The sequence below is a fragment of the Pelodiscus sinensis genome, chromosome 12 (assembly GCF_049634645.1).
Source record: "Pelodiscus sinensis isolate JC-2024 chromosome 12, ASM4963464v1, whole genome shotgun sequence".
Taxonomy (NCBI): Eukaryota; Metazoa; Chordata; order Testudines; family Trionychidae; genus Pelodiscus; species Pelodiscus sinensis.
In genome coordinates, this window is record NC_134722.1 from 44,537,513 (window position 1) to 44,565,325 (window position 27,813).

A 27,813-nucleotide genomic window follows, 5' to 3' on the forward strand; every position below is an offset into this window, starting at 1 on the left:
ACCTTCCAAAGAGTGATGGACCGGGTGTTGGCCCCCTACGCCGAGTTCACCGCCGCCTACATCGACGATATCGTCATCTATAGTCGGACATGGGAAGAGCACCTGGGACATTTACGAACGGTATTGTCAGCCTTACAGAAGGCCGGCCTCACTGCCAACCCAAAAAAATGCCGCTTCGCGCAGCATGAGGTTTCTTACCTGGGGTACACGGTGGGGAGGGGGAGTCTAAAACCTATCTTCAGCAAAGTGCAGGCACTGAGGGAATACCCCATCCCGGCGACCAAGAAACAGGTCCGCCAGTTCTTGGGACTCGCGGGGTATTACAGAAAGTTCGTACCTCAGTTCGCGTCGGTGGCGACCCCCCTAACCGAACTGATACGAAATTCAGAGCCCACCAAAGTACGTTGGAACCCGCAGGCGGAGCGGGCTTTTTATACGCTAAAAGAAAAACTAGCCGCCGCCCCCGTGTTAAGGCAGCCAGACTTTGATGAACCCTTCATTCTTTATACAGATGCCTCCGAGGTGGGACTTGGCGCCGTACTGACGCAGGAGGGACCAGATGGGGACCACCCCATCTTATACCTTAGCCGCAAGTTGCTGCCCCGGGAGCGAGCTTACGCAACCATTGAGAAGGAGGCATTGGCGGTAAAATGGGCGGTGGACTCCTTGCGATACTATTTGTGGGGGAATAAATTCAAATTGGTGACGGACCACGCTCCACTGGTCTGGCTTAACTCCATGAAAGAGACCAATGAGCGGATTATGCGGTGGTACCTGGCCCTGCAGCCCTATTGCTTTGAAATAGTGCACCGACCCGGGGCCACCCACCTTAACGCAGACTTCTTTTCCCGGATAGGAGGACCCCCCCCGGACGGCGACCCTTCCAAAGGGGGGAGGTGTGTGACGGACCCGGCAGGGTCCGCACTAGGGGCGGGGGAGGCCCCCCCGCTCCGACAGGAAGCGGCGGCCAAGGACGGCCAGAAGCCGCTCGGCGCGGCGCCGCCGGCCCCGCAGCGGCTAAAGGCGGGGGCGGGCGCGCGCCGGAGGGGACGGGGGAAGCACCGGGGGCCCGGGAGACGTCCGGCGCGGGCGCCCCGGTTCGCGCCCCGGGCAGGAGCCGCAGGCACGCTCCGGCCGGAGCCGCGCGGGGATCCGCCGGAGGGGGCGGGGCTGACGGCTCCGACGTCACCCAGCTGCGCCCATAACAAGGGCACCGGGACGCCCAAGAAGGGGGAAGCGAGCGGGCAGCCACCCTGGCTTCCCGGCACCCCAAGCACCCGGCCTTCCGGGCGACCAAGGGAGACGACCCCGGCAGTTGGAGGCTCGCTTTGGGACGAACCCGGCGGCTACGACGGGGTAAGTGACCCGACTCTGCCCCGGCCCAGTGGGCCGGAGCATCGGGGGTGGAAGGAGTCCGAGGCGGGGCCGTTTTGGCGCCCGTGGGCAGGCGAGTTTCGGGCGGCTGCCCCGCCTGCCGTGAGGGGAGCGCCTTAAAGCACCCATCTCACTTAGGGCCTCGGGCTGGGACCCGGTGGTGAGGGCGGGCCCGGGTCCCCCACTCCCCCCCACACCCCGACCTCGGCGCAAGCCCAAAAAGGCAGCGACGGTCGAACGCAACACCCCTCCCCTTCCCCGCGGAGAGGGGCAACGAGGCAAGGGGACAAAGAGTAGAGGGACGGCTCAAGAGCCCCGGTCGGGCCCCCGGCCGGGGGCCGCCCGGGACGTTACAGGTCCGGGTCCGCTGAACCCCCTCGGCCCTACTTGGGGCGAGGGGTGATCGCACCTGGGGCCAGACTTGCCCGCGAACCCCCGGGGGCGGGAGAACTGGGCATTTGGAAGGCGGTGGGTTCGCGGAGCCCCACCCCAGCCCGCCGGCTCAGTCCGGGGGGATTCGGGGGTGCGAGGCTCGCACCCTTAAAACCCGCCACAGGAAGCCTTTGTCGACTGCTCCTGTAAACTTCATTTCACGAGGCATAAGGGAACGGTCAACAAAGGCTTTCCCTGTCGACCGATCCGTGTCTTGACTGCCGCGCTATGCCGACCATCAGCTGATCTGGCACAGCACGGCGGCCATTTTTATTTTAATGAAGCCAGGGATATTTAAATCCCCGCTTCATTGACTATGTCGGTTAGCCTATTTTACATGCCTCTGCCGACAGAGGCATGTAGTCTAGACATACCCTCAGAGTCACTTCTTGAGACTCCTGTATCTGCTAGGTAATTCTGTTACAACATAAATTGTACCATCATTGATTCATTTAGATTCACTGGTGAAACTGGACCAAAGTGACTGTATCTTCCCTCCGTTAGTCTAAGCTCCTCACATATCTGGTTTCTCCATCGCCATGGTATCATAAATTATCATAATGTCAATGTCCATGCTATGCTTTCACTAAGAAGTCACTTGCTTCTTCCTACCAGTACTCTGAAACACAGTGAGCAAACCACTTCTCTCCTATCCCCCATCCCAAAGTAGTACCGCACTCTGCACCGATCTCCTATTATTCTGGGGTCCAACAAGGTTTTGCACATCTCCTTTCTGGGCACAGTTCTCCTTCATCACAGACCTTTAGAAAAGCAAGATAAACTTCTCATTGACTTCACTGGGCCAGAATTTCACCCCTGAACCTTATCACAGGAAAAATATCTTCAATGGTGAGCTTTATTAGATGCTCAAATACTACAATGATAAGTGTGGCATAGTGTTGAAAGCTTATATTTTGGATCATTTAAAACTAGAAGCCAGGTGCGGGCAGGGGCGGGGGCGGGGGCAGGGGGAGGGGCCAGGAGCCACTCCCCCTGCCTGGCTTCTGCATGCAGTCAGAGGCTCCCAGCTGGGAGGCGGGCCGCGATTGGCACTGGGAGCCTCTGGTCCAGTGCAAAAGCCGGGCGGGGAGAGTGGCTGGGAGTCCTGGCCTCCGCCCCGCCCCACCCCGCCCGGCTTTTGCACGCAACCAGAGGCTCGTAGCGCCAATTGCGGCTCCGCCTCCCAGTCGCTCCCCCGCCCCCACCAGGTTCCCGTCCAGCGCCCAGCCAGGAATTCAGAAAATACCGGACATTGCATATGTCCGGTATTTTCTGAATTTTTCTACCGGACAGACGGTGCAAGTACCAGACTGTCCGGTAGAAAACCGGACACCTGGCAACCCTAGTTACCAGGGCTCTAGTTGTTGCTGGTTGTGGAAGATTATGCCAGAGAAGAGCAGAAGTGAACTGGTGGCTGGTTCTGTGTTATGTGGATAATCTTGTTAAGGGCTGGGTTAAAACCTGCTTCTAACTGATGTGGGAACAAGCCTTCATTTAAGATAGTTTAAAAGGGTTGCTAAGAGGCTTCAGCATACACAGACAGAGTCCTGTGCTGGCTGTGTATGCCTAGGGATGAGATGTTAAACGGCGTCGGGCAGCACCAGCTCCATCCCCTGGCCACACATACCGCTGTGGCTCAGTGCTCAGACCCTATTCATCAGGTGGCAGTGAGCAGAGTGACCACAGGCCAGAGGACTCGGCAGGAACAGAGGGCAGCTGCACAGCTGGTGGCTGAAGAGAAGTAGCAGTTTCCACTTCAAAGCACCACTTCTCTCCTGCCCGACAGTGCAGCTGCCTTGTGCTCCTCTGGCCTACACTCACACTGCTCCTCGCCACCTGCCTGTTCCTTTGAGGCAGCAGATGAGCCTCCCACCCTGCCCTGCTTCAGGATTGCCTGCTTTCACAGACCAGATAGCCTGGTTGCCATTGCAGCAAATGACGTCCAGTCCATCCACTCTGAGAGAGCTGGCAACCCCCTACCCCATATGGCTTCTTCTCATCCCACCCTTCACAAAGTGGCCACTCCCAGGGCTGCCAGGGTGCTGGGCTGTGTAGAGCAGTGGTCTCCAAAGTGGGGTGCACAAGACGATCCATTTGGGTGTGGGAAGAAAATTCCCCGGCGCCAGCCATGTACGGGGCACAGTGGGGCCGAGGGAGGTGAGGCCCAGGGAGCGTATGCGCGGCATGCTCAAACGCCATGCAACAGCTGAGAGGGGAGATGCCCGGGCGTGGCGTGACGTCACGGCCCGGGTCTTTAAAACCGCCCAGCCTGGCGTTGCACCACAGGGCCCAGCACGTGGTCTGAAAACCTGGAAGCAGCTGGGGCCAGGGCTGTGAGAACTTCTGAGGCCCGATCACAGACTCCAGCCCTGCAAATTGGAAGGCAGAGGTGGGGGAGGAGAAGGGGGAAAGATAGGGGTAAAGGGTGGGAAATGAAGAGGCTTGTGCTGAGGGGACGGGGGCAAGTCAGGAGAAGAAAGGGGAAAGCACCAAGAGACAGGGTGGAGGAGAGACAAATGTCTTAGGAGAGGGGATGAGGAGGGGTAGCTCACATGATCAGAGTGGGGCTACTGGAGGAGTGGAGGGCTGGTGGAGGGGGGCAGGTTGCAGGAGGGCTGAGGGCAGTGAGAAGGGCAGGAGTCAGGACAGCAGAGGAGGGTGAGGGACTGGGGGGCAGCAGGCACCAGGAGAGATGATGGAGCAAGGGGAGACATGGCAGCAGAGGGAAAAGGTCGAGGTTTATAAGATATTTATTAATAACTTGGGTGCCACAGTGGCACATCCAAACAAGCCACATGAACTCAGTACTGGTGCACAACACAAAATTCATTCTGCTCATGGGAGGAAACTGTTAGAGGGAACACTTCCCCCAGCCTCTCCGCCCCCGAGGTAATGTCACACACACATCGGGTTAATGCAATTGCAGGATAGTTGCATGAGGGGGGTTTGGTGGGGGCCAAACTAATGCCTATTGGTAGGAGGATGGTGGGAAAAGTCCCTTGGGGGGTCACATGACACCTTTTACTTCTGGTCATGTGTCCATCTTGGCCCAAGCGTGTTACCTCCAGAGGCCTGGCTAATGGGAGTCAGGGGGTGTGGCAAATGGGGGTCAAAGAGTAAATTTTTAAAAAATTCTTTGATGTGAAAAAATGGGCCGTTCTCAACCCATTTCCCGGGCCTATTTTGATTGCCAGCCCGCCCCTGACGTGAGGTATCCTGAGGGAAGAGTGGGAGTTCCACAACATGGAAGATTGACAGTGGCGCCCTCACTCGTTTGTTCGCTTTCAGCGTATTGCGTCGCATTGCAGTTTACGGGTGCCCGGTTAAGTGGATTTAAGGATTATATTATCTAGTTTTAACTAAACTAACCCTCACAAAATGGACAAGTGGCTTAAAAAAATTCCTGCAAAGAAATCGCGGATTGAAGATAATACTAATAATGCGAGCACAAGCGAACAACAAGAAAATGGCAGAGCTGACACTTCTCCTACTCCTAGTACGAGCTCTTCGTCAGCCACATTACGAGGTAAAAACAATGACGATTTAATCAGACCTGACAAGAATTTGGCCAAAAAAAATTCGAAATTATCAAGAAGACTATTTGAAACTAGCCAATTAGACCATCATAAGACGGGATTTTCAGGTCTCTCCTCCATGTTGGTCTTCTCTCCTGAGCTTCCGATCTCTCTCTCTCTCTCACTCTCTCTCTCTCTCTCTCTCTCCTCCTCCTCCTGCCTCCTCTCTCTCTCTCTCTCTCTCTCTCAGCTCTCCTCCACCTCCTGCCTCTCCCTCTGTCTCTATCTTTCTCATTTCTTCCCCCTGCCTCTCACTCGGGGGAGTGAAGAGCCCAAATGGCTGTTTGGGCTCCACACTCCCCGTGCTGCATGGGGAGTGCGGAGCCCAAACGGTCACTTGCACCACTTGCTCCCACCCGGCAGCCTGGCTGAGCAGCGCAGAAGTCAGCCGAGTGCCACGGCGGGAGGCGGAGGGGGGCAGGGCAGTGATGTCTCTGGGACAAGCAGGCATGAGAAGGTGCCGGCCAAACCAGGATCCTGTGGGTGGGAGGGGTGCCTTGGGGGTGCTGGGCTTCCCTCCGGGCCATGCACACGCCGGATCTGGCAGTGGCAGCGTCCTGCAGGGAGAGAACTTGTATCCCTGCCCACTGGGGGAGAGAGGAGGCAGGGTGTTGGGGGGAGGTGTGTGAGCAGCAGACACTCCTGCACTGTCCATGGGAGTGGATGCTGCCCCAAGAGTGTGGGCATGTGCCATGTGTGGCAATGCTGTGTGTGTGTGTGTGTGTCCGTGTCCATGTCCCCAGCCTCCTTCTAGTGATGGCAGGGTGTCCCACTCCAGTGTCAGGAGTATGGCAGGCCTCGCCAGACACCCTGTGACCAATAGCACAAGGGTCCTCTCGTGCAGTCTCCTGTGGCTGTGTGCCCTGGACTAGCACTCCACATGCTCCCATGTGCACAGGCTGCTGTGTGATCCCCAGGCTGCAACGGCTGAGTGAGGAGCATGCAGCTGCCCCTTGCCACCAGTACCTCCACATGTGTGTGTAGGGAATATGATAGCACTCACCTGATGTGGCTTCCCCAGCCTTGGACAATGTCTGGGACACATCCAAAGCATGGAGTACTGGCTCTAGGGTCAGGAGAGTGATTGTGCTGGTCTCATCCGGCTTTTCCTCTTCTTCCTCCTCCATGTCTCTGTCCCCTGGGAGGGCGATGATGAGCGTCTCGAGCTCTGAGTCCACTACTGGGGGGGGGGGGGAGGGGAAGGGACTGCCATGCCCCCAGTATGCAGTGCAGGACCTCATAGTAGGGGCAGATGTAGGGTTCTGCCCCAGAGCAGGAGCTGCCCTCCCGGGCCTTGGCATATGCCTGGTGGAGCTCTTTCACTTTCATCCGCACCAGCTCCTGGGTGCATATGTGCCCTTTGCTAGCCAGGCTCTGGGCCATGCGGCCATAGACATCAGCATTCCAGAGTCTGGTGCGGAGATCCTGGAGTTTGGTCTCATTGCCCCAAACCTCAATAAGATCCAGGATCTCCACACCAGACCAGGAAGGCATGTGTCTTTTCCGTTCCCAGGCACGGTCCTGTAAGCAGGGGGACTGCTCACTGGGAGCAGTGAAGGGCTTAATGGGAACAGCAGATTTGCTAATTTTGAGCTACCTCGACACAGTGGCAGCTGCTAGGTGGCTCGGGGCTGTCAGGGACTGCTGTCTGCCACAAGCACTTTCCCCTGAGGCTGCAGCTTTAAGGGGTCCAGGGGAAGGGGGAGCCTACAGAGTTTTCATGAATGTAGACAGAGGGCCCAGCAGGACACTGTGGGAAGGTCTGGAGGCCAATTATTTCAAAATAACTCCAGCAGCCCTGTCTACACCGGCATTATTTTGAAACAGCTATTTTGGAAGAGGCATTATTCCTCATGGAATAAGGTTTACGAACACCGAAATAAGCCACCCATTATTTTGAAATAACAGGCTAGCTGTGTAGATCAGTGTTTCTTAAACTGTGTTCCGTGGCACATCAGTGTGCCGTGGAGAACAATAGAATTCAAAATGGCCACCCTTAAAGGGGCAGGTAATCTTTTTTTTTCTCAATAACTTTCCCCCTGCCCTTTTTTTTTTAATTATTTTTTGCTCAATAAAAAATCCTTGGTTTTCCTCATTAAAAAAAATATTGTTTGGTGTTCCTCTGTCAAAAAATTTAAGAAACACTGACGTAAATGCTTGCATAGTGCTGCTGTGTAGACATACCCATAGAATTGGAGCAACAAATGGCTTAAAGTATATATGTTGCAGCTGCCATGTGTAACTGTAGGGCCAGCAACCAGCAACTATGCTGCATTTCAGCCACTCTCTTGATTCACCACATTCCCAAATGCCAATCAGCTTGGACTTCACCTCCCTTCCAGGGGTAGGGTTGAGGCACAACCATTTGACAAAACAGGATTCAATATTTATCATTTCACAGGTTAAAACATACTACAAATATTTTAAAATGTGACTTAAAAAATTTAAAGAAATCAGACCCTTCTTGGAGATATTCCCCGAGCAGAAAAAGATGCTACATTTACCAGATGATTAATTGTAGATTATTTGCTCACCTATATGGGGTATTTACTTGTGTTGCACTGCCTTCCCCCTGTTACCCACTGGCAAGAAGAAAATGACAAGAAAAGATGTGAGGGTTTTTTTTAAAAGCAAACATGCTACAAGTCCTGGCAGACAATTTTGCATTTGTAGTGATTCTTCCACTTAATTTCGAAAAACATTTTAAATTCAGCCTAAATTATTTTTTCAGTTGTCTTCATTGTCTTTTCCTTTGAATTAAATAGTAGCCATCAGATGTAACACTGGCAAAGATGTAAAGGCAGTTTCCGTAGCAGATTGGGCATGCTACTCAATAGTGACACTTCTGGCTGTTGAGTGTCACTCAATACATATTGTTCTGTCAACTAGGAGGATGGTGGGCAAGCTGGTGAAGTCTCAATGAAAATGTGACTCGTGGCTCTTTTTTTGAAGGCAACAGTGATGTCCTTAAATGTTGCAAGAGAACTACAGAACTCTTGAGCTCAGATCTTGAAAGGGAAAGTATTCTCCATAAGAATAAATAGGAGTCAACCATGTAATACTATTGCCAAACAGCGAACATTATTCTGGTATGCATTGGTAAGAGCATTGTAAGCAAGACATGAGTAATAATTCTTCTACTTTACTAAGCCCTGATAAGGCTTCAACGGTCTACTGTACCCTATTCTAGGCATCACACTTCAGGAAAGACATAGAGAAACTGGAAAAAGCCCAAAGAAGATCAACAACAATGTTTAAAGGACTAAAAGACATGTCCTGTGAGGAAAGATGGAAAAATTTGGATTTGTTTAGTTTCAAGAAGAGAAGACTAAGGGGCAACATAGTAGCAATCTTCAAGTATGTAAAAGGTTTCTATGAAGCAGAGTGCGCTAATTTTTTCTTATCCATTGAGGACAGGCTAAGAAATAATGAGTTTAAACGTCAGCAAGGGATACTTAGATAGTTGATCTCTGGAAAATATTGCTTAGGGAGGCTGGGGAATCTCCATCATTGGTGGTATTTAAGAACAGGTTAGGCCCAGATAATACTTAGTTCTGCCTCAGGGTGGAGACTGGACTAAATGCTTTCTGAGGTCGCTGCCAGCCCTACATTTCTATGACTCTATGGCCATAAAGTCACAGGAATGGGATACATTATTTTTGCTGGGCCTTCTGTGTTTTTTAGACTGAGGCACGTCAGCAGGATGATACCAGACACTTTTTATTTAGGTTCGTATTTGTGCCCATCACTGAATAGGCTCCAAACCATCCTTTTGGTTATCAGCTAAATGTGCTAGCTCCATTGCAGCACCATCTAAATATTTAATAGCTATTGGCTATTCCAGCTAGTTCATTAACAAAGGTTCCAGTCCCAAAGTCTTTACTCAGACAGAATTCCTTTGAAAAGCCTCTGGGAATTTGAAAAGCCTCAGTAAAGAACTTGGGAAAAAATTCTCGCAAACACAAAGGAGCCAAAATAGTGTACGCTACTGTCACGGGGTCACCCGTCCGGGCCGCCGCCCCTCCTGTCTGCCCCTAGGTCGCGCTCAAGGTATCCCTCGATTCTGGCTCTCCGGGCGGAGTGGGGGGTTCGGGCCCTCCATCTCTCCGGACCCCGACCCAGGGCCCTGACACTGAGAGGCACCCTCTCAGTGGTAGCAGGGGGGGCTGGTACCCCAAAACACCCCCGCTCTCGGGTTCCGCGGCCCGCCCTGGGTCTGGCTCCACTCCGCCGACCCGTAGCCGTCCAGTCACACCTTAGCCTCTGTGGGTCCCCAGCCGCCTTCGCTGCCTGCTTGCCTGGCTCCCGCGGTTCCTTCCTCCCTCTCCTGGGCTCCTGCCCCCGCTGGCTCCGCCGCCGCTGGTCCCACCGCTGCTGGCTCTGGCGCCGCTGGTCCCACCGCTGCTGGCTCTGGTGTCGCTGGTCCCGCCGCTGCCGGGTCTGGTCCCGCTGTCCCCGGCCCTGCCGGCTCCAACCCCCTTGCCCCGGCTGCCCCTCCTCCTTTTATCCTCCCCCTCCCTTCCGCCTTCCTCGGCGTCGCCCCCATGACGTCACCACCGGCGCGCCCTGGCGCCGCGTGATGACGCGTCCCTTCTCCCCCGCTCAGGCTTGCCGTGCCGGTTGTCTGCTCCCCGGCTGCCCCGTTCGCTCCGCGTGAGTGACGGGGTTGCTTCACCCCGTCACAGCTACCCACTGGCTACAATAGCAGCCATAGTCCAACTGAATGGGCAACACACACTTTGCTTCTGGGCTGGCAGGAAGAATTATGCTCCCATCAACTTGGCTTGTCTCCTGTACCAAGCCTATTTAATCAGGGGGATCAGAGAGTCAGATAAGTAAGAAGACAAGATCAAGCCCTAAATATCCCAGAGACTTTTGCTTGTTTGTTTGTAACATCAAATTATATTCACATTAAAGCTCTGCTGAGAAAAGTAAGAATTCAGTGAAGTTGGAGACTGAGAACAGGAATAGTGCAAGTTCCAAAAAGCAAATGTGTGCTTTTACTGGCTCTTCACATCTCTTTCCATCCAGCTACTGTTAATTTCCCATAAATTTAAAAATTATTATTGATCTCTTATTGAAAACAGACTTGCTATCAAATATCTCCCCAATTCCCGTCCTTCAGGAGAGGGGTTTTTTTTCCACTTAGTTCTAGAGCTCAGGAAGTGAACATCACTACTGGTGCACTAAGAAATATTTTTAAAAGAATTTTTAACAACACAGAGACAATAACTGAGCCTCAGATTAGAGGGCCCTTTCCTTTAGCATGAGATTATTGTCAATTTCACTGATCAATGCTAGATACTAGTATCATGCAACAGTATTTTGCAATTGCTTGTTTTGATTTGAATACAGCCTGAATCCTGGAATCAGGTAAGTAATCTTCTGCCATCCTCTACCCATGTAACTTGCACAAATGGTTTTTAAAAAACTCTGTGTTATTTAATTAACAGTTCTGAGGGATGTTTTTCATTATCTCATCATTTATTTGTGTTATGAAAAGCAGAACAAAAACATCAATATTTTCTATAAACAAAATGAGCCCAAAAGAATTTTTTTTAAAAGGAAATGGCATTAGGTCTAAAATGCCAAAACTCCTAGGGTGCATCCAGACTGGTAAGATTTTGTGCATAAGCGGCCACTTTTGAGCAAAATCTTGCCGCCTGTCTACACTGGCCGCGAGTATTTGCGCAAGAACACTGACTTTATACTGTACAAAATCAGTGGTTCTTGCGCAAATACTCTGACACTCCCGCTCAGGGATAAGCCCTCTTGCACAAGTATTCTTGCGCAAGAGGGCCAGTGTAGACAGCCAAGTTGATTTCTTGCGCAAGAAAGCCCGATGGCTAAAATGGCCATCAGAGCTTTCTTGCACAAGAGAGCGTCTACACTAGCACGGATGCTTTTGTGCAAAAGCAAATCTTTTGCGCAAAGGCACATGCCAGTATAGACGCTCTCTTGTGCAAATATTTTTAATGGAAAAACTTTTCTGTTAAAAGTATTTGCACAAAATCATGCCAGTCTAGATGCAGCCTTACAGTTCCTCCTTCCCTTCTCCATCTTTAGTGATAAAGGAATCAGTTTAGTGCTCAACTGTATCCATTACTCTCCGTTATTTGTCATATATATCATAAATGATATTTGCTTTAAATGCAGTTTTCTACATCAGAATTCTGCATTAAAGAATGAAGAGAAGATAGGTGGCCAAAATCCTAGGCTGGCAAGATTTCCATTCATTTTCTATTTCATTTTCCATTCATTGAGAACTGTGAAGGCAAAATCGTTCCCCCTCCTCCGTAGAGGAGTGGTCACGCTGAAGTTCAATTAGTAAACCATGAAGAATTTGCCCTCAGATCACAAATGAACTAATGAGATTTAACCAAGTATTACACTACTTCAAATTTGAGTTTGGGGATTTGTCCCCATTTTGGATTCTGTTATGTGTAACGTTCATTTTTCTACTGCTCATTACTGGCTAAGAATTAGATCCTTTTGTTTTTTTCCATTTACAAAATTATTGTCTTCATTTGAGGATGACATTGAAATTAAGATTCTCTGCTTCTATTAATACTTTCTGCTTTGGTCTACTCTAAAGAGTTATTATTTTGAAATAAGCAGACCGTTCACACTACCAAGCCCGTTATTTTGAAATAATGGGATGGTTATTTCGAAATCTGTACTTCTGCTTGCCTCAGGGAATAATGCTGATTTCAAAATAATTATTTTGAAATAGCATGAGTGTGGATGCTCTGCTGCTGCTATTTCGAAATAACTACTCTCCAGAGTCATTCAAAGTAATTATTCCCCAGTGCTTCCTGGGGCTCTAAGTCAAGATAGTGCATCCACAATAACAAAGCCAACATTGGACTAATTTTGAGACCCCCCCCAAAGTGGGGACACACTATTTCGATGTTGTTATTTTGGGAGTTATTTCAAATTTAGTTATTTTGAAATAATTTCCTAGTGTAAACATGCCTTCTACTTCACAGTTTCACCAAAGTCCTATTTTGATAAAACACCCTCTTTTGTGCACCATCTTTACTCCCTAAAGGTCCTTCAGGAGCTGTGTAGCAAGATTTTAGCAGTCTCTGATTCATGTTTAATTTTGGATCTAAATCCCTGCGGGCTTGTCCACACCAGTGGTTCCCAACCCTTTTTATGCTGCAAACCGGCAAACCCATTCACAAACTGTGAGCGGACTGGTAACATTTTATATGTATATTTGCATATTCATTATACAAATAATGAATATGCAGATATGCAAATAAAATGTTTCCTGTCCACCTAGCCCTGACTAAGCTCCTTGCTCCCCAGTGCCTAACATCCTTTAACCCCCACTCCTATGCCCCATGCCCTTTGACTCTTTAACCTCTGACTCCTATAGGCCCATAACCCCACCATGCCCTCAGCTAACACCCCTTTGCTCCCACACTCCCCAGAGTGAGGCTGCCCCCTTAGGGAGCGTGGCCGTTACAGCCACATGGGCAGGGAGAGCGGCAATTGGCAGCATGCATGCTCCTTCCTCCTTAGCACCTCCTCCCTCCCCAAGTGCATCTCGCACCCTCATGGGTAGAGGCAGGGAGGATCACAGACCATCAGCAGGGCCGCCATCTTACAGGTGCCACCGCTGGCAAAAATCGGCCGAATGGGTGGGGAGAGTGCAGGGACTCAGCTGGACCGCCATTACTTAGGGGGGAGAAAGCATGGAGGCACCTCCTGCTCATCTCGTCATCTCGTCAGCTTCATCTTTTCAACTCTGCTGGTCTACACTATGAGATAAGCTTGAATCTACTATGATCGAGTTCTGGGACCCCAATGTTGAGAAGGCAAAGAGTCGTGTGGCCCCTACAGGCAAGATCTGAATGTTCTCTAAGGTAGCACATCCACATTTTCAGAGCCTACCACTGAATTGGAGAGTGAAAAAGCACTTAGGGTATGTCTACACTACCCCACTAGTTCGAACTAGCGGGGTAATGTAGGCATACCGCACTTGCAAATGAAGCCCGGGATTTGAATATCCCGGGCTTCATTTGCATAAGCGAGGCGCCGCCATTTTTAAATCCCTGCTCGTTCGAACCCCGTGCCGCACGGCTACACGCGGCACGAACTAGGTAGTTCGAACTAGGCTTCCTAGTTTGAACTACCGTTACTCCTCATTCCACGAGAATAGACTCCCAGCTCTCAGGCATCTTAGGTTGGTCTCTTTCTCTTCCACCTCTTCCTCCTCCTCCTTGTGGCCCATGCTACCCTTCCCTCCTGCAGGTGTATCATGGGCAAACTCAACAACCACAGCAGGGGAGCTGGCCAACCCACCTGCCCCCAGAATGGTATCCAGCTGGTCATAGTAGTGGCAGGTGTGAGGTGCCATCCCAGAGCATCTGCTCTGCTTCTTGGCCTTCTGAATATGACTGCATCAATTCCTTGATCTTGAGCCTGTACTGCTCAATGGTCCTAGTATGGCCTTTGGCCCTGAGGCTGGCAGTGATCCTGCCACACGTGTCAGCATTCTGTTTCTTGGTGCAGAGGTCTTAGAGGATGGACTCTTCCCCCACATACCTCAGTGAAGTCTAGGATCTCCCATGCACTTCTGGCTGGAGCTCTTCTGTGGCCCTGAGGAGTGGAGACCATGGGAGCAGAACTCGCAGATGTCAAATGTCTGAGGGAATGTTGGAGACACTCATGTTGCGATGTGCTACTTTCTCACCAAGTGCTCATGAAGCTGGCCAAATAGGACAGGCTCTTCTCCAGTTCCCAGGGCTTCTTGAGCTTGGTGGGAGGAGAGCAGTCGTGACACAAGGTATGGCCAGAGTGATCATGGCAGACAGCTGCAAAGGCCTCCTGGAGGCCAATGGGGTTAGATTTCTGGCAACTCAGCATCTACACCAGTATAATTTCGGACATGCATGGTTGGGAATAGCTTTACACCCTGTGAAAAGCAGAACTACAGGATTCGAATTCTGTAGCCCCTTAGGGCGGAAAAACAGATTTAGTAGTGTTAGATAAGTGACTGTGGGGGGCTAAATTCAGGGTAAAATCCTAATGTAAACTAGGCCTAAGTATATTTCATAGGGCATGTTTACACTAAAAAGACAACAGTGGCCTAGTTGCACCTTTGCTGCTGGAGCACTGTAGACTCTTACCACAGTGACAGAAGGTTTCTTCTACCACTGTAATAAATGCACCTCTTCTAGATCAGGTCAACGGAAAAATCTTCCATCAACTCAGCTGCGTCTATAGCGGGGGACTAGGTTGACCTAACTCTGTTACACAGGACATGAATTTGCACAGCCCAAAGTGATGTACCTAGGGCAACCTAAGTTTTTGGTATAGCCCAGGCCTCAGTTAATATACTTAGTTCTTACTTGGTCCAAATTCCAATGCAGATCAGGGCGTGGTCCAGTAGTAATTATGATGAAATTCTACTTATATATTTTTAATGTCAATGTCTCCAAATTAATAAAGCAACTATATTCTTTACCATGAAATTTTGGAGCTGATTATTATATTTTGGTTTTGTTAGTGTGTTTGTTCTCCCTTCATTTCAGTTTTATGCACTGTATCCCAAAACTCTGAACTCCTCTATTGGTCTGATATGCTGCTATATATATTTTAATTATATGTAAGACAATGAGAACTGAACTTTGCGAAGTCAGACTAGGCAGACAAATTCCCTGTGCTAAAAATACCTACGAAAGGAATAATTTAAAAGATTTGGTTCCTGCCAAAGATGTGATATCTCCTCTCTGAAATCCATCATGGATGAACTAAAAACACAATGTTGGCACACACAAGGGGAGGGCTGATATGATGAGCATGAATTAAGCAGTATATGTGCACAGACAGGAGACCTGAAGGTCTCAGGTACAGTCCTACAAGGTAGTGAGCCTGCTTACCTCTAGTGAAAGCTTAGGGAGTTCCGTGTCTTGCAGGATCAGCCTTTAAGGCTCTAGGGCTTGATTCTCCTCCACTGGTTTCAACAGAATTACTCCTGATTTGAAGCAATAGATGTCAGAGAAGACTCAAGAGGACTTTAGGACTAAAGTGTGACTTTACAAAGTGCCCTAAGCTCTGCCTCAGGAATGGACAAGTCAATCAACTGTGATTATGAGAGAGTCACAGATCACTGCCTTTCTCCAGGTCAGACATAATTGTCTGTGACCTGCAGCAAATCCTCTGTGCCAGAACAGGTCTGCTGGCTAGTGTATGGAGATGTGCAATCAAGGCTCTGCCCATGTTTCACTCCTGCCCACCTCCACAGATACAGCGAACAAGTAACGGTGTCTATTCTCCTGACCCCACCAGCAATCTGGGGATCCATGCTACCTCCGTCCTCCCCTGCATAAGCACATTGTGTCATGGATATTTAGGGGGTCTGATTATCATACACTAATGATAACTGAGCAGCATAACTAAGAGGACAGTCAGGCTCTAGAGTTTTTGTTTAGCTGTGTGCTCAAAGAGCAGGAAAACAGTTGAATTTTTTTAAACATGTGATGATTCAAGCTAGGTTTTTCCCATCTCTTGCAACCTACTAGCTAATCAAGCCAAAACCCCCGCAAAATATTATCTATCTTTTCAGAACTCATCAAGGGTCTAGTTAGTTCTCTAGAACATTTTCTATGGGACTAAATGTTTCATGTCAGCCTATGACTCACTACAAAGGATGCCACTCTAGATTTCAAACAGAACTGCCTCTGCAAGATATAAGAGGGATAAGGTGGATGAGGTAATATCTTCAAGATAGGTCCTACAAAGAAAACAACAGGACACCACTTGTCATCACCTACAGCCACCAACTTAATGTGTTGGAGGGGTTTATCAACAATCTACAGCGTATCCTGGAAAATGACCTCTCACTCTCTCACACCTTGGAGGACTCACCAATTCTCACCCCCAACAACCCCCGAACCTCAAACAAATTCTTTCTAGTATCCATGAAGCACACCTCCATCATACTCATCCAGGAACCCAACCCTGCTCAACCCTGATGCCAACTCTGGACCTAACCACGTAACCCACCACATCAGAGGCTCGTACAACTGCATATCCTCTAATGTGATCTATGCTATCAACTGTCAGCAATGCCCCTCTGCCATATATATTGGCCAGACTGGACAGTCTCTATGAGAATGAATTTAATGGATGCAAATTAGATATCTGAAAAGGCAACACACCAACACCTGTTGGAGCATTTTAACTTGCCTGGGGGTATGTCTACACTACCCCGCTAGTTCGAACTAGCGGGGTAATGTATGCATACCGAACGTGCAAATGAAGCCCGGGATTTGAATTTCCCGGGCTTCATTTGCATAAGCGGGGAGCCGCCATTTTTAAATCCCCGCTGGTTCGAACCCCGTGTAGCGCGGCTACACGGGGCTCGAACTAGGTAGTTCGGACTAGGATTCCTACTCCGAACTACCGGTACACCTAGTGGAACGAGGTGTACCGGTAATTCGGAATAGGAATCCTAGTCCGAACTACTTAGTTCGAGCCCCGTGTAGCCATGCTACATGGGGTTCGAACCAGCGGGGATTTAAAAATGGCGGCTCCCCGCTTATGCAAATGAAGCCCGGGAAATTCAAATCCTGGGCTTCATTTGCACATTCGGTATGCATACATTACCCCGCTAGTTCGAACTAGCGGGGTAGTGTAGACATACCCTGGGCACTCACTAATGGATCTCAAAGTCACCATATTATTTCAAACCAATTTCAAAAGCTAGCTCAACAGGGAAGCTACAGAACTCAATTTCATTTACAAGTTTGATTCCGACAACAGAAGTCTAAACAAAGATATTAGCTGGATGGCCCGCTACAGTCCACATCCTAATGACATAAACCAAACAAAGGGTACTTAAAGTGGGTCATAAGTATTCTTGTCAGTTTCATTTAGGAGGGACGCTCTAATTGACAATTTCTTTCCCATTTTTTCTTCTTTTTTCCTCCTCTTCCCCCATACCCTCTCTGTGCTATGTATTTGAAAACTGGATCCCTTAAACTCCATTCATTTGAAGAAGTGGGTTTTGCCCATGACACCATCTACATTTTGTGTTAGTCTATAAGGTGCTGCACAACTATTAGGTTTTATAAAGCCATTCTAATCCTAATCCCAATCCTAAATACAGCTCCTAAATTACTTAATTTTTATCTTCCACATTTTATATCACTCCTTAACATTTCAGCACTTAGCTTGTCTCAGAAGAATACTTTCAATCTACTATTACCAGCACATACTATCTATTCCTTGGTTTTAGCATTATTCAACCTACAAGATTTCAATTTTATTGTCAAACCATATATGTCACTGTGAAAACTACCACAGTATCTTGCTTTTGTGTGTTATTCACTTGGAAGAACCTATCAATATGTGTAGGGCCGTACCAAATTCATGGCCAAAAATGAATCATGGACTATGAAATTTAGTCTGCCATCCTCCTATAACTAGATTTCATGGTTGTTATTGTTTACTTCTGTGCTGCCTTCCGAACTAGTATCAGAGGGGTAGCCGTGTTAGTCTGAATCTGCAAAAGCGGCGAGGAGTCCTGTGGCACCTTATAGACTAACTGAAGTGTTGGAGCATAAGATTTCATGGGCAAAGACCCACTTCGTGACACGCATCTGACGAAGTGGGTCTTTGCCCATGAAAGCTTATGCTCCAACACTTCGGTTAGTCTATAAGGTGCCACAGGACTCCTCGCCGCTTCTTCAGAACGAGGTGGCTGGAGAGTGGTAACATCTGGCCAGGTGCCCAACTCTGAAGAAAGCATCACTGCCAACAGAAGTGAGGATGGCATGGTATGGAGTGGAGTCATCACTTTGAGAGGACAGAGCTGCCCTTACGGGTGGATGACAGCCCAAAGTATTATGGTCAGAGGGGGCGCTGTGGTAATGCTTTCACCAAATCAGCCCAAGGCCCATTGAACCTCGAAATGCTGGGTCCTGACCTGAATGCTGCTTCTATGCACCAGATTGCAGCTGCTAGTCCTGGCCAGACTGCAAAGGCATCAGATTTCTTCTTCTCCTGCATGGGTGCTCCTGACGTTCCACCTCCAGGAACCTCCCTGACTGCAGGAAGCTCTATGGGCTGCTGGGTAGGAGCCCAGCTCTGAAGGCACCTCTGCCACCAGCAGCAGTACCACAGAAGTAAGAGTAGCATGATATGGGTTTGTCCCTCTTGCCAGCAGCAACACAGAAGGATGGCAATTCCACAACCCCTTGCAATAGCCTTGCAATCCCCCCACCATGAATTTCAGATTTGAAAAGATTACATTTATGATTTTTTAAATCCTAGGACTGTGATATTTACCAAAATGGGTCATGAATTTGTAAGGTCCCTAAATATGTGGCTTAAAAGTAACATCAGTCTCTCATCTCATTCTAACAAACACACAGTTTAACCTTAGTTTTTAAGAATTCATTAGGTTCCCATCAGGCTTATGTGCTATAATCAGGTTTACTTTAGAATGTTATATAATACTGTTTGCCATGATAAAATCCTAATATACATATTTAATAATCTCCAAAATATAAATATCAGCATGTTGTTCATTTTACAGTCATAATTCCCCAACAGCAAAGACTTTGAACAGCTCTCTGAATATGCCTCCTGCTGTATTCATAGCAACACTGCTATCTCCACCCTACAGTTCTCCTGAGTTTCCACAGTAAAAGACACCTCTCACTTCTGACTACTGACAATGTAAGGCAGGTTTCTGGGAATATTTAACTCAAGTATAGTAGGGTAAGCATATCATATGTTGCTTTTACAATGTACAGTAGATCTTAAACAACTAGGGATCATTACCATTATTACTTAATAAACGGAGAACAGCTTCTGCTCACTATATTTATCTTGTCCTGTCTTGCTTTAAAAACATGAATGCTGCTACACAGAGCTACTGTACAGTAACTTGATATGCCTAGTCACTTTGTGTACATTGCTCCAGACTCATCCTACAACCCATCATCTCTAAGGCTGATTTCAATGTGTTCTCTTCTGGTTGAAGGGAAGGGATACATTCATGGATGTCAGCACACACACACAAAGCCATACCTGGATAAGTCTATTGCAGACAATCTAATGGACAGATGCATTTATTAATGTATTGATGTTAATTTGCTCCAGACCCTCCCTTTCCTACTCCAAATTTTCCAATAAACCAAAGGACAAACCTGTAACTGCAAACCTTTCCAAGGAGTTGAAAGCTGAGTGTGTCTTTACTGAAACACAAACAACGCTATAAAAAGCCATGGGAGATGTCTGGTAGGACTGCCAAAGCAGCTAAAGCCATGGAAAACTGGACTTCCCCGTCCCTCTCTGGAAGTCGCCTTATTTTTCTCTGAAAACAGATCACAGTGTCCCTCCCCCGGGTGGCAAAATGGCAAACAGCTGGAGAGCGGGGTGGGGCCCAGAAGGGAAGGGACCGATCCTGTTCAATGGCAAAATGACCCAACCTGCAGATCGCTCGACAATGCATCGAACGTGTGCGGTGGGCGGGGGAGGGCAGCGCACCGAGCGGCTCCGAACCCCTTCGGCCATTTCCGACGCTGCTCTGTGTCTCCCGACAGATTCCGAACGCCGCCGAGGCAGGCTCCCGGCGGCCGCCGAGCTTTGCCGAGCTGCCGGGGCCGATCGACTTTTCCAGGCTCTGCTGGGCGCTGTCCACCACTCGGAACGCCTGAAAGCTCGCAGCTGGCGCCGCGGCGTGGGGACCGGCCCGGCCGACAGCCGCTCTGCAGGCAGAGTCCCCTCCCTTTGCTCAAAGCCTTCCAAGGGAGGCCCGCTCCCCCAGGCCACCTCTGGCAATGACAGGCCGCCACACCCGCTGCTGGGCATCGCTCTCGGAGCCTCCCCCAGGGGGTCAGCGTAGCAACTCCCTTTGCAATCAGCCTTGCACCGATCAATAACAAACCCGCCCTGGGCCTTTAAAACCAAGCAGCAGGGACGCTCCTAAGCCTGCGATCAGGGGCTGCTCAGTGATGGCGCCACCTTGAATGAGCTTGTCATGGCTATTCCAGGGTAAGCCCGACATTTCTCATGTACTTACAAAATAAAAATACCCTCCCCCCCTTTCGCTAGCCTGCCTCGCCTCCCCCCCCCCACCATCACTGCTTACTTGAAAGAGAATCAATGTGTGTGCGCGCGTTTATGGCATAGCAACTGCCCAATTAGCAAGCGTGTGCGCGCACAAAGGTGTCACAGAAGAACCCCTGGGCAAGTCCAACCCTACACAACCGCAGCAGTTCGCCGCTTTCTTCCAGACAGCCTCGTGAGATTTAAAATACATCCATGCCCCGGAGAGAGGGTTGAGGGAGGGGAAGACAGAGGAACAATGTTCCGATTTGGAAAGGGCTTTTACAGCGGAGCAGGTTTCCTTGTGTAATTGTTTTAATGTTCTGTTCTTTTTTTAAAACTCCCTTAATTTTCATTGGTGATCAGCAGCCAACGTCTTAATTAATCAACAGGAAAGGCGGAAATCTCGGGTAAAAAGGGCTTTGAGTGGCAGCAAGCCTTGCTTTAAATCCGCATTACAGGCAGATTTTTAAAATAAACAAATACAGGGAGCCGGCCCAGCAGCTCACGTCAGGAGGTAAAACACGGAAGGGAGTGTGTGTTTTGAGAGGAGAGAGCCTAGGAGATAAAAACCTGACATTAAGCTTAAATGCAGAGGATGATGATGTCCTGGTTTCATCTGTGCCATTCATATCTTCTACGAAACCCATCCTACCCCACCCCCAACCACAGGCAGCTTCTCACACCTTATGAGAGGGAAAAGAGAAACCACACCACATCCAATTCAGCACCAACCCCATGAACAGCAGACACCTGGTCATCCTCGGTGAGCAAAGGGCTGGATCCCCCTCCATCTTCTTTCCCCACTAGAAATCACTGCTACAGATGTGCCATACTAATGGGTCCACAAGCCACAACACGATAACCACAGTAATTCTCAGATAAATATGGCGGTCACAGGCATTCTTACAACTAAAGAAGCCCCTTCTCACAAGCTCCCCCCTCCAAAGAAAATCAGAGGAATGTCTAGATTTTTTCAAGGCAAATGATCGACGCTTCTAGGGCGTTAGCCCCAAAGGACTTACTTCATCTGCTTGACAATGGTGCTTTTCCCAGATTCTCCAGCCCCTGTTGGGACAGACACAGAAAGAAAAGATCCAGTGAACGTGAGAACATAAGGAGATAAAGGAAATTACACAGAAGGGAGCAGCTGTGTTAACGGAGGGGGTTATCTTGGTGAAATACAGTTTCCCAAGACAGAATGTGCACAGATGGGAAGAAAACATGACTTAAGGAAATGGGTAGGGATGTGGTCGGCGGGGCGGAGTGGGGGGGGGGGGGAGCTGCTGCTTACCTAGCAAGAGTAATTTCACGTCTTTGGCGGCGCTGATCCCATCCTCCTTGAGATTTTTCTCAATCGCTTTGCTCCTCTCCAAGGCAGCTCTCTCCTCTGCGCTCAGTGTACATCCCATGATGGCCAAAAAAACCCTCGGCGGCCGCCTCTCCCCTTCTCAGACACTCCAAGAGAAAGGGGGGAAAAATGAACCCCCAGGAAAAAATCTGGGCAATCAAATACGTTTCCCCTTTCTTGTGAATGCCCTTCCCTCCTTTCCCTCTCTCTAGCAATCAGTGCATCCAAGGGGGAGCCGGGCAGATCTAGGGCTGCAGGCAGGCACGGGGCTGGTGCAAAAAAGGCTGAGCTCTTCCTGATGGAGGAGGAGGAGGAGGAGGAAGAGGGCTCGGCGGGGGGAGGGGAAAGGGTGGATCCTGCTTTGGCTGGAGGGTTTTTTTCCTCTGATGCAGGCTGTGGGGTCTCTAATGGGCGGCGGCGATGGCTGCGAGCGATCGCATCGTTCGGCGGCTCCTGGCGGAGAGGGAAGCAGAAGGGGAAAGCGAGCGGGCGGGAGGGAAGGAGGGAGGGGGAGTTGCGCCAGGGGTCCGCACTCACGGGCTCGCCTGCTTTGGTGACGTCCGCAGCGCCCGCCCGCGCATGCTCCCAGAGCAGGGTGGGCTGCTGGCGCTCCCGGGCCGCGAGCAGCTGCTCCCGCGGCTCCTGGCAGGAGGAGAGCGCGCGCTCCATCCCTAGGTGCAGCGAGGATCCAGCGAGAGGAGGGCGGGGAGCAGCCCCGGGGGGTACCTAGGTAGGGCCCTGTGCGCTCTGCAGCCTGCGCGAGTTGGGAAACAATTGGAGCCGGGGAGGAAGGAGCCTGCGGGTGGACAACTCGTCATTGTCTCCCTTTGACCCCTCCAGGAAAGCTCTGCCAGGCCAATGGACTTCGGTGAGGTTCAAAGGCGTCTTTCCCCTTTCCTCGCATGCATGCTGCCCCGTGCCAAGGCCGGGGGCTAGCCGAGCTCACTCTGTGACCTTTCAGCAGTGACCTCAGTTTTCCCAAGCAGAATTCATGGCTTGGTGGAGTGCCTGGAGTAGGAGCTGTTTTAGCAGTGCAAATGATTATTCTCCTTACTGGCCTTTCTGTACATACAGTGTAGCTCAAGCAGTGGTAGAAGTACCCTTAGGGGAACTTGAGAGAAGGCTGGGGGGGGGGGGGGGGGACGTCAACAACTGAAATTTGGAGAGAACTGAATTTTTGTTTGAAGTTTGACAGCGCTTTATTATTTTTGTACATTTTACACCCAAAAATTTCATCGCCTGCCCAGCTAAAATTAAGTTATTTAAACAAATGGGGTGCAATGGTAGACAAAAAAATTGTGTGTCTGAAAACTAGGTACTGAGGGTACTTATAATTTTGGTTTTTTTGAAAAGGGGTTCTTTATAAAAAAAAAAGGTTGAGAAACACTGGTGTAGTGAATAGGGCTTGTCTAGTGCTACTTTGGTAATAATGAGAGGAAAGGCTGGGCCTGGGCTGCAGGAGACCTGGTTAAATTCCTGGTTTTGCCACTTCCTGTGCTGGCCTTAGGTCACTTTTTTCCCCTGTGTTTCAGTTCTCCTCTATAAGAAGTTTCTCCTCTTTCTGCCACCTTTTGTCTTTTTTATTTAGACTGTAAACTCTTTGTGGGCCGGGACTATATATGTACTGTACAGTGCATACATTTACACAGTACATCTGTGTATGTACAATGCATGCCTAGCACTATGGGTTTTGTGTCTTGGTTAGCACCTGTAGGTCCTGCTGTCAGAAGGAGCATAATAATTGATTCTAGGAAGTTTATACACTTGCAGAGATGAACTTTATTAGGCCTGGGCAAATTTGGTACCAGGTGGGAGAGGAGACAGTGAAAGAAGTGACAAAAGGTTTTCCCTGATGAAATCCCATCCTAGGTTCATTCAGAGACATGTACATCAATTGCAAAGCTAAAGCTGAAATAGCTTAATTCGGCTTTTGGCATGGTCTACACAGCAGGAAGTCGAAGGAAGAACTCTCTTCCTTCAACTTCCCTTGCTCCTCATGAAATGAGGGTTACAGGAGTCGAAGTAAGAAGTCCTCCATCTCTAAATTATTTCATAGTAACAGCTTGCGTTGTAGAAACACATTGTGGCTACGTCTAGACTGGCATGATTTTCCGGAAATGCTTTTAACAGAAAAGTTTTCCGTTAAAAGCATTTTTGGAAAAGAGCATCTAGATTGGCTCGGACGCTTTTCCGCAAAAGCACTTTTTGCGGAAAAGCGTCTGTGGCCAATCTAGATCGCCATTTTCGCGATCGGGGCTTTTTTGCGCAAAACAAATCTCAGCTGTCTACACTGGCCCTTTTGCACAAAAGTTTTGCACAAAAGGGACTTTTGCCCGAACGGGAGCAGCATAGTATTTCCGCAAAAAGCACTGATTTCTTACAGTAGGAAGTCAGTGCTTTTGCGGAAATTCAAGCGGCCAGTGTAGACAGCTGCCAAGTTTTTCCGGAAAAGCGGCTGATTTTCCGGAAAAACTGGCCAGTCTAGACACAGCCACTTTGTAATTTTGAAATAACATCGGTTATTCTGAAATCACAGAATCATAGAACTATAGAGCTGGAAGAGACCTTAGAAGGCCATCAAGTCCAGCCCCCTGCCCAAGGCAGGACCAATCCCAATTAAATCAAAGCCGCCAGAGCTTTGTCAAGCCGAGACTTAAACACCTCTAATGCTGCTGTGTAGACATAGCCTAGATGATTACCTGTTTTGTTCATTCCCTCTGAAGCACCTGGCATTGGCCACTGTAGGAAGACAGGATAATAGGCTAGATCAGTGGTTCTCAAACTTTTTAGCCCACGGACCACCCAATGTGAAACTTTCTGCGGACCACAAGCTGATAATGTAAACTCATCATTAATTACATATAGTAATTACACTCAAGCCATTTTGCTATTGGCTGCAGCTAGGGAGAATGGTTCAATTTAAGTCATTAAACAGATTAAGAGTTTTAACTGTCTCATGTTCGTTTATAAAATTTCATTCTAAATAAAGTAAAATATTAATTTATGTCCAACACAAAAGGTTTCAATGTTTTCTTTATTTATGGCAGGGGTGGGGAACCTTTTTTGTGTCAGGAGCCACTGACCCACAGAAAAATCAGTTGGGGTCCACACAAGTGAGAAGCAAAAAAACTCTCTTCCAACACCCCCCCCCCCTCACAATCCTGGTGCTCCAGCCTGATGGGGCGAGGGGAAGAGACAGAGAGGACTGAAGTTCAGGGCTTCCCATAGGCCAGATTCACTTTTCTGGTGTTCTGGAGTTACTGGATTTTATAGACCTCCTTAGACTCTGGGGTGAGGACAAAAATGAGGGGTTCAGTGTGTGGGACAGGGCTGCCAGTGAGTGGGATAGAAATAAGGGCAGGATCTGGAAGGGAGGTGGGGTGCAGAAGGGGAAGAGGTTGCAAGGTCTTGGTGGGAGGTAGGGTACAGAAGCAGGCTGGGAGTAGGGTGGCTGGCTAGGAGGAGGGAGCAGGAGCAAGGGAGGGTGCAATGTGTGACCAGGAGGGAAGGTGCAAGGAGCAAAGCGGATGCAGGAGGCTTGGGGTAGGGTGTCTAGCCAGGAGGGAGGGTGCCTGGTAAGGAGGGAGGAAGATGGGGGCTAAGAGTGCCTGCAGATAATGCTGGGGTGCAGAGTGGCTGAGGGGGTTCAGGTTGATGGGGGCAGGGTGCCCCTGGGAATAGGGCTGTAGTTAGGGTGTTTTTGGGGGGTTCAGGGATATGGGGGGGAGGGAGGCTAGGTGCAGCACAGTGAGGCAGGGGTGGGTGAGTAGGTGACCCCGTGGTGTCCAGCACTGCTGGGGGGCAGAGTCCTGTGGGGGTCTGGTCCATGGCACCCTGGGGGGTGGGTGCTGAAGTGCCTGAACCCCTTCCCCCAGACCAAGTCCCCTAAGTGCAAAGCTCTGAAGGACCCCAAGCCCCCACCTGCATCCTGCGGGCTCCTCCCACTGCTGCCGAACACAGGGCAGCCTAACCTGCTACCAGGGAAGGGGGAGGGCACTGGCCACTCACACCACAAGAGTCTGTCCTGCCCAGCTGGGCCCTGCACAGCCAAACCTGAAGCCTGCCCTGTGGGAGCAACTGAGGGATGCGCCACTCTGGAGATCAGCTGCTAGAAGTGGGCCTCAGCCTCCTTGATTGGATCCACCTCGTCATCTCCAGCCTGATCCTGGCCTGCATATTTATTCCTGCCTCTGGAAATTTCCACTACATGCATCTGACGAAGTAGGTCTTTGCCCACGAAAGCTTATGCTCCTACACTTCAGTTAGTCTATAAGGTGCCACAGGATTCCTCGTCGCTTTTGCAGATTCAGACTAACACGGCTACCCCTCTGATACTCTTACCATGGCAACTGCAATGTCAGCAGGGCCTAGTTGAGGCAGACACCCAGCAGTGGGAGGAACTTTTCCATGAAGGAGGGCAGACCGGTTCTCCTCCATGTGTAGGTCCACAGCCCATGCCAGGGGTGGGTGGTGCTGAGTTCTGCTACATTTTGGACTCTATCCTTGTCTCTCCTGGATTTCAACCAGTTCTACCCTATTTGTTAAAATCAAATCAAGGAATGGACTGGGGATAGGTTAAAAGGGATAAAAAAGATAAGGGTGATGTCTACTACAGACCACCTACCCAGGCAGATGAAGTGGATGAAGCCATTTTAAACAACTAACAAAATCATCCAAAGCACAGGATTTGGTGGTGATGGGGGATATCAACTATCCAGACACATGTTGGGAAACAAACACAGCGGGGCACAGACTATCCAAGTTCTTGGATTGCATTGGAGACAAATTTTTATTTCAGAAGGTTGAGAGCTACCGGGGGGAAGCTGTTCTTGATTTGATTTTAACAAATAGGGAAGAACTGGTTGAGAATTTGACAGCGGAAGGCAGCTTGAGAAAGAGTGACCATGAAATCGTAGAGTTCATGATTCTAAAGAATGGTAGAAGGAAAAACAGCAAAATAGAGACAATGGATTTCAGGAAGGCAGATTTTAGTAAACTCAGAGAGCTGATAGGTCCATGGGAAGGAAGACTAGGAGCAAAAACAACTGAAGGGAGTTGGCAGTATTTTTAAAGGGACATTATTAAGGGCCCAAAAGCAAACTATTCCACTGAGTAGGAAAGATAAAAAGTCTGGCAGGAGACCACCTTGGATCAACCGGGAGATCTTACATGATCTAAAAATCAAAAAGGAGTCATATAAAAAGTGGAAACTAGGTCAAATTACAAAGATAAATATAAGCAAACAACACAGCTGTATCTACATTGGCATGATTTTGCGCAAAAGCAGTTGCTTTTGCACAAAAACATGCTGCCTGTCTACACTGGCGGGGAGTTCTTGCGCAAGAACACTGACGTTCTAATGTGTGAAATCAGTGCTTCTTGCACAAGAACTATGATGCTCCCGCTCAGGAATAAGCACTCTTGTGCAACTGTTTTGCGCAAGAGGCCAGTGTAGACAGGCAACATGAATTTCTTGCACAAGAAAGCCCGATGGCTAAAATGGTCATCGGAGCTTTCTTGCACAAGAGAGCGTCTACACTGGCATGGATGCTTTTGCACAAAAGCACATCTCTTTTGCAAAAGCACATGCCAGTGTAGACTCCCTCTTGCGCAAATACTTTAACACAAAAACTCTTGCGTTAAAAGTATTTGTGCAAAATCTTGCCAATGTAGACGTAGCCCACAGGTACGCATTGGCAAGATTAGAAAGGCAAGGGCACAAAAAGAGCTAAATCTAGCTAGAAGCATAAAAGGTAACAAGAAGATGTTCTACAAGTATATTAGGAGCAAGAGGAAGATGAACAAGGACAGGGTAAGATCATTGCTCAGGGAGGAGAGAGAAACAGTAACAGGAAACTGGGAAATGGCAGAGGTGCTTAATGACTTCTTTGTTTCAGTTTTCATCAAGAAGATGGAGGTGGCGGGATGCCTAACATATGAATGCTAGTGGAAATGGGGTAGGTTTAGAAATTAAAATAAAAGAACAAGTTAAAAATTACTTAGAAAAGC

The 27,813-nt window shown here is 49.2% G+C and overlaps 1 protein-coding gene across 2 annotated transcripts in view; it reads right to left on the minus strand.

Moving 5' to 3' along the window:
- Positions 1 to 22,333, minus strand: part of GNAO1 (G protein subunit alpha o1) — a 352,130-nt gene extending 329,797 nt beyond the window's left edge. Inside the window, exons 1-2 of one of the 2 annotated variants that reach the window (XM_075940404.1) lie at positions 21,748 to 22,324; positions 21,479 to 21,521 (exon numbers count right to left, since the gene is read on the minus strand). In XM_075940404.1, the coding sequence (XP_075796519.1) occupies positions 21,479 to 21,521; positions 21,748 to 21,865 (161 nt within the window). In that variant the 5' untranslated portion in view covers positions 21,866 to 22,324. Of the gene's footprint in view, positions 1 to 21,478; positions 21,522 to 21,747 lie in introns of both variants that reach the window. The other variant, XM_075940405.1, reaches the window with a different exon arrangement.
- Between the last annotated feature and the right edge of the window lie 5,480 nt (positions 22,334 to 27,813).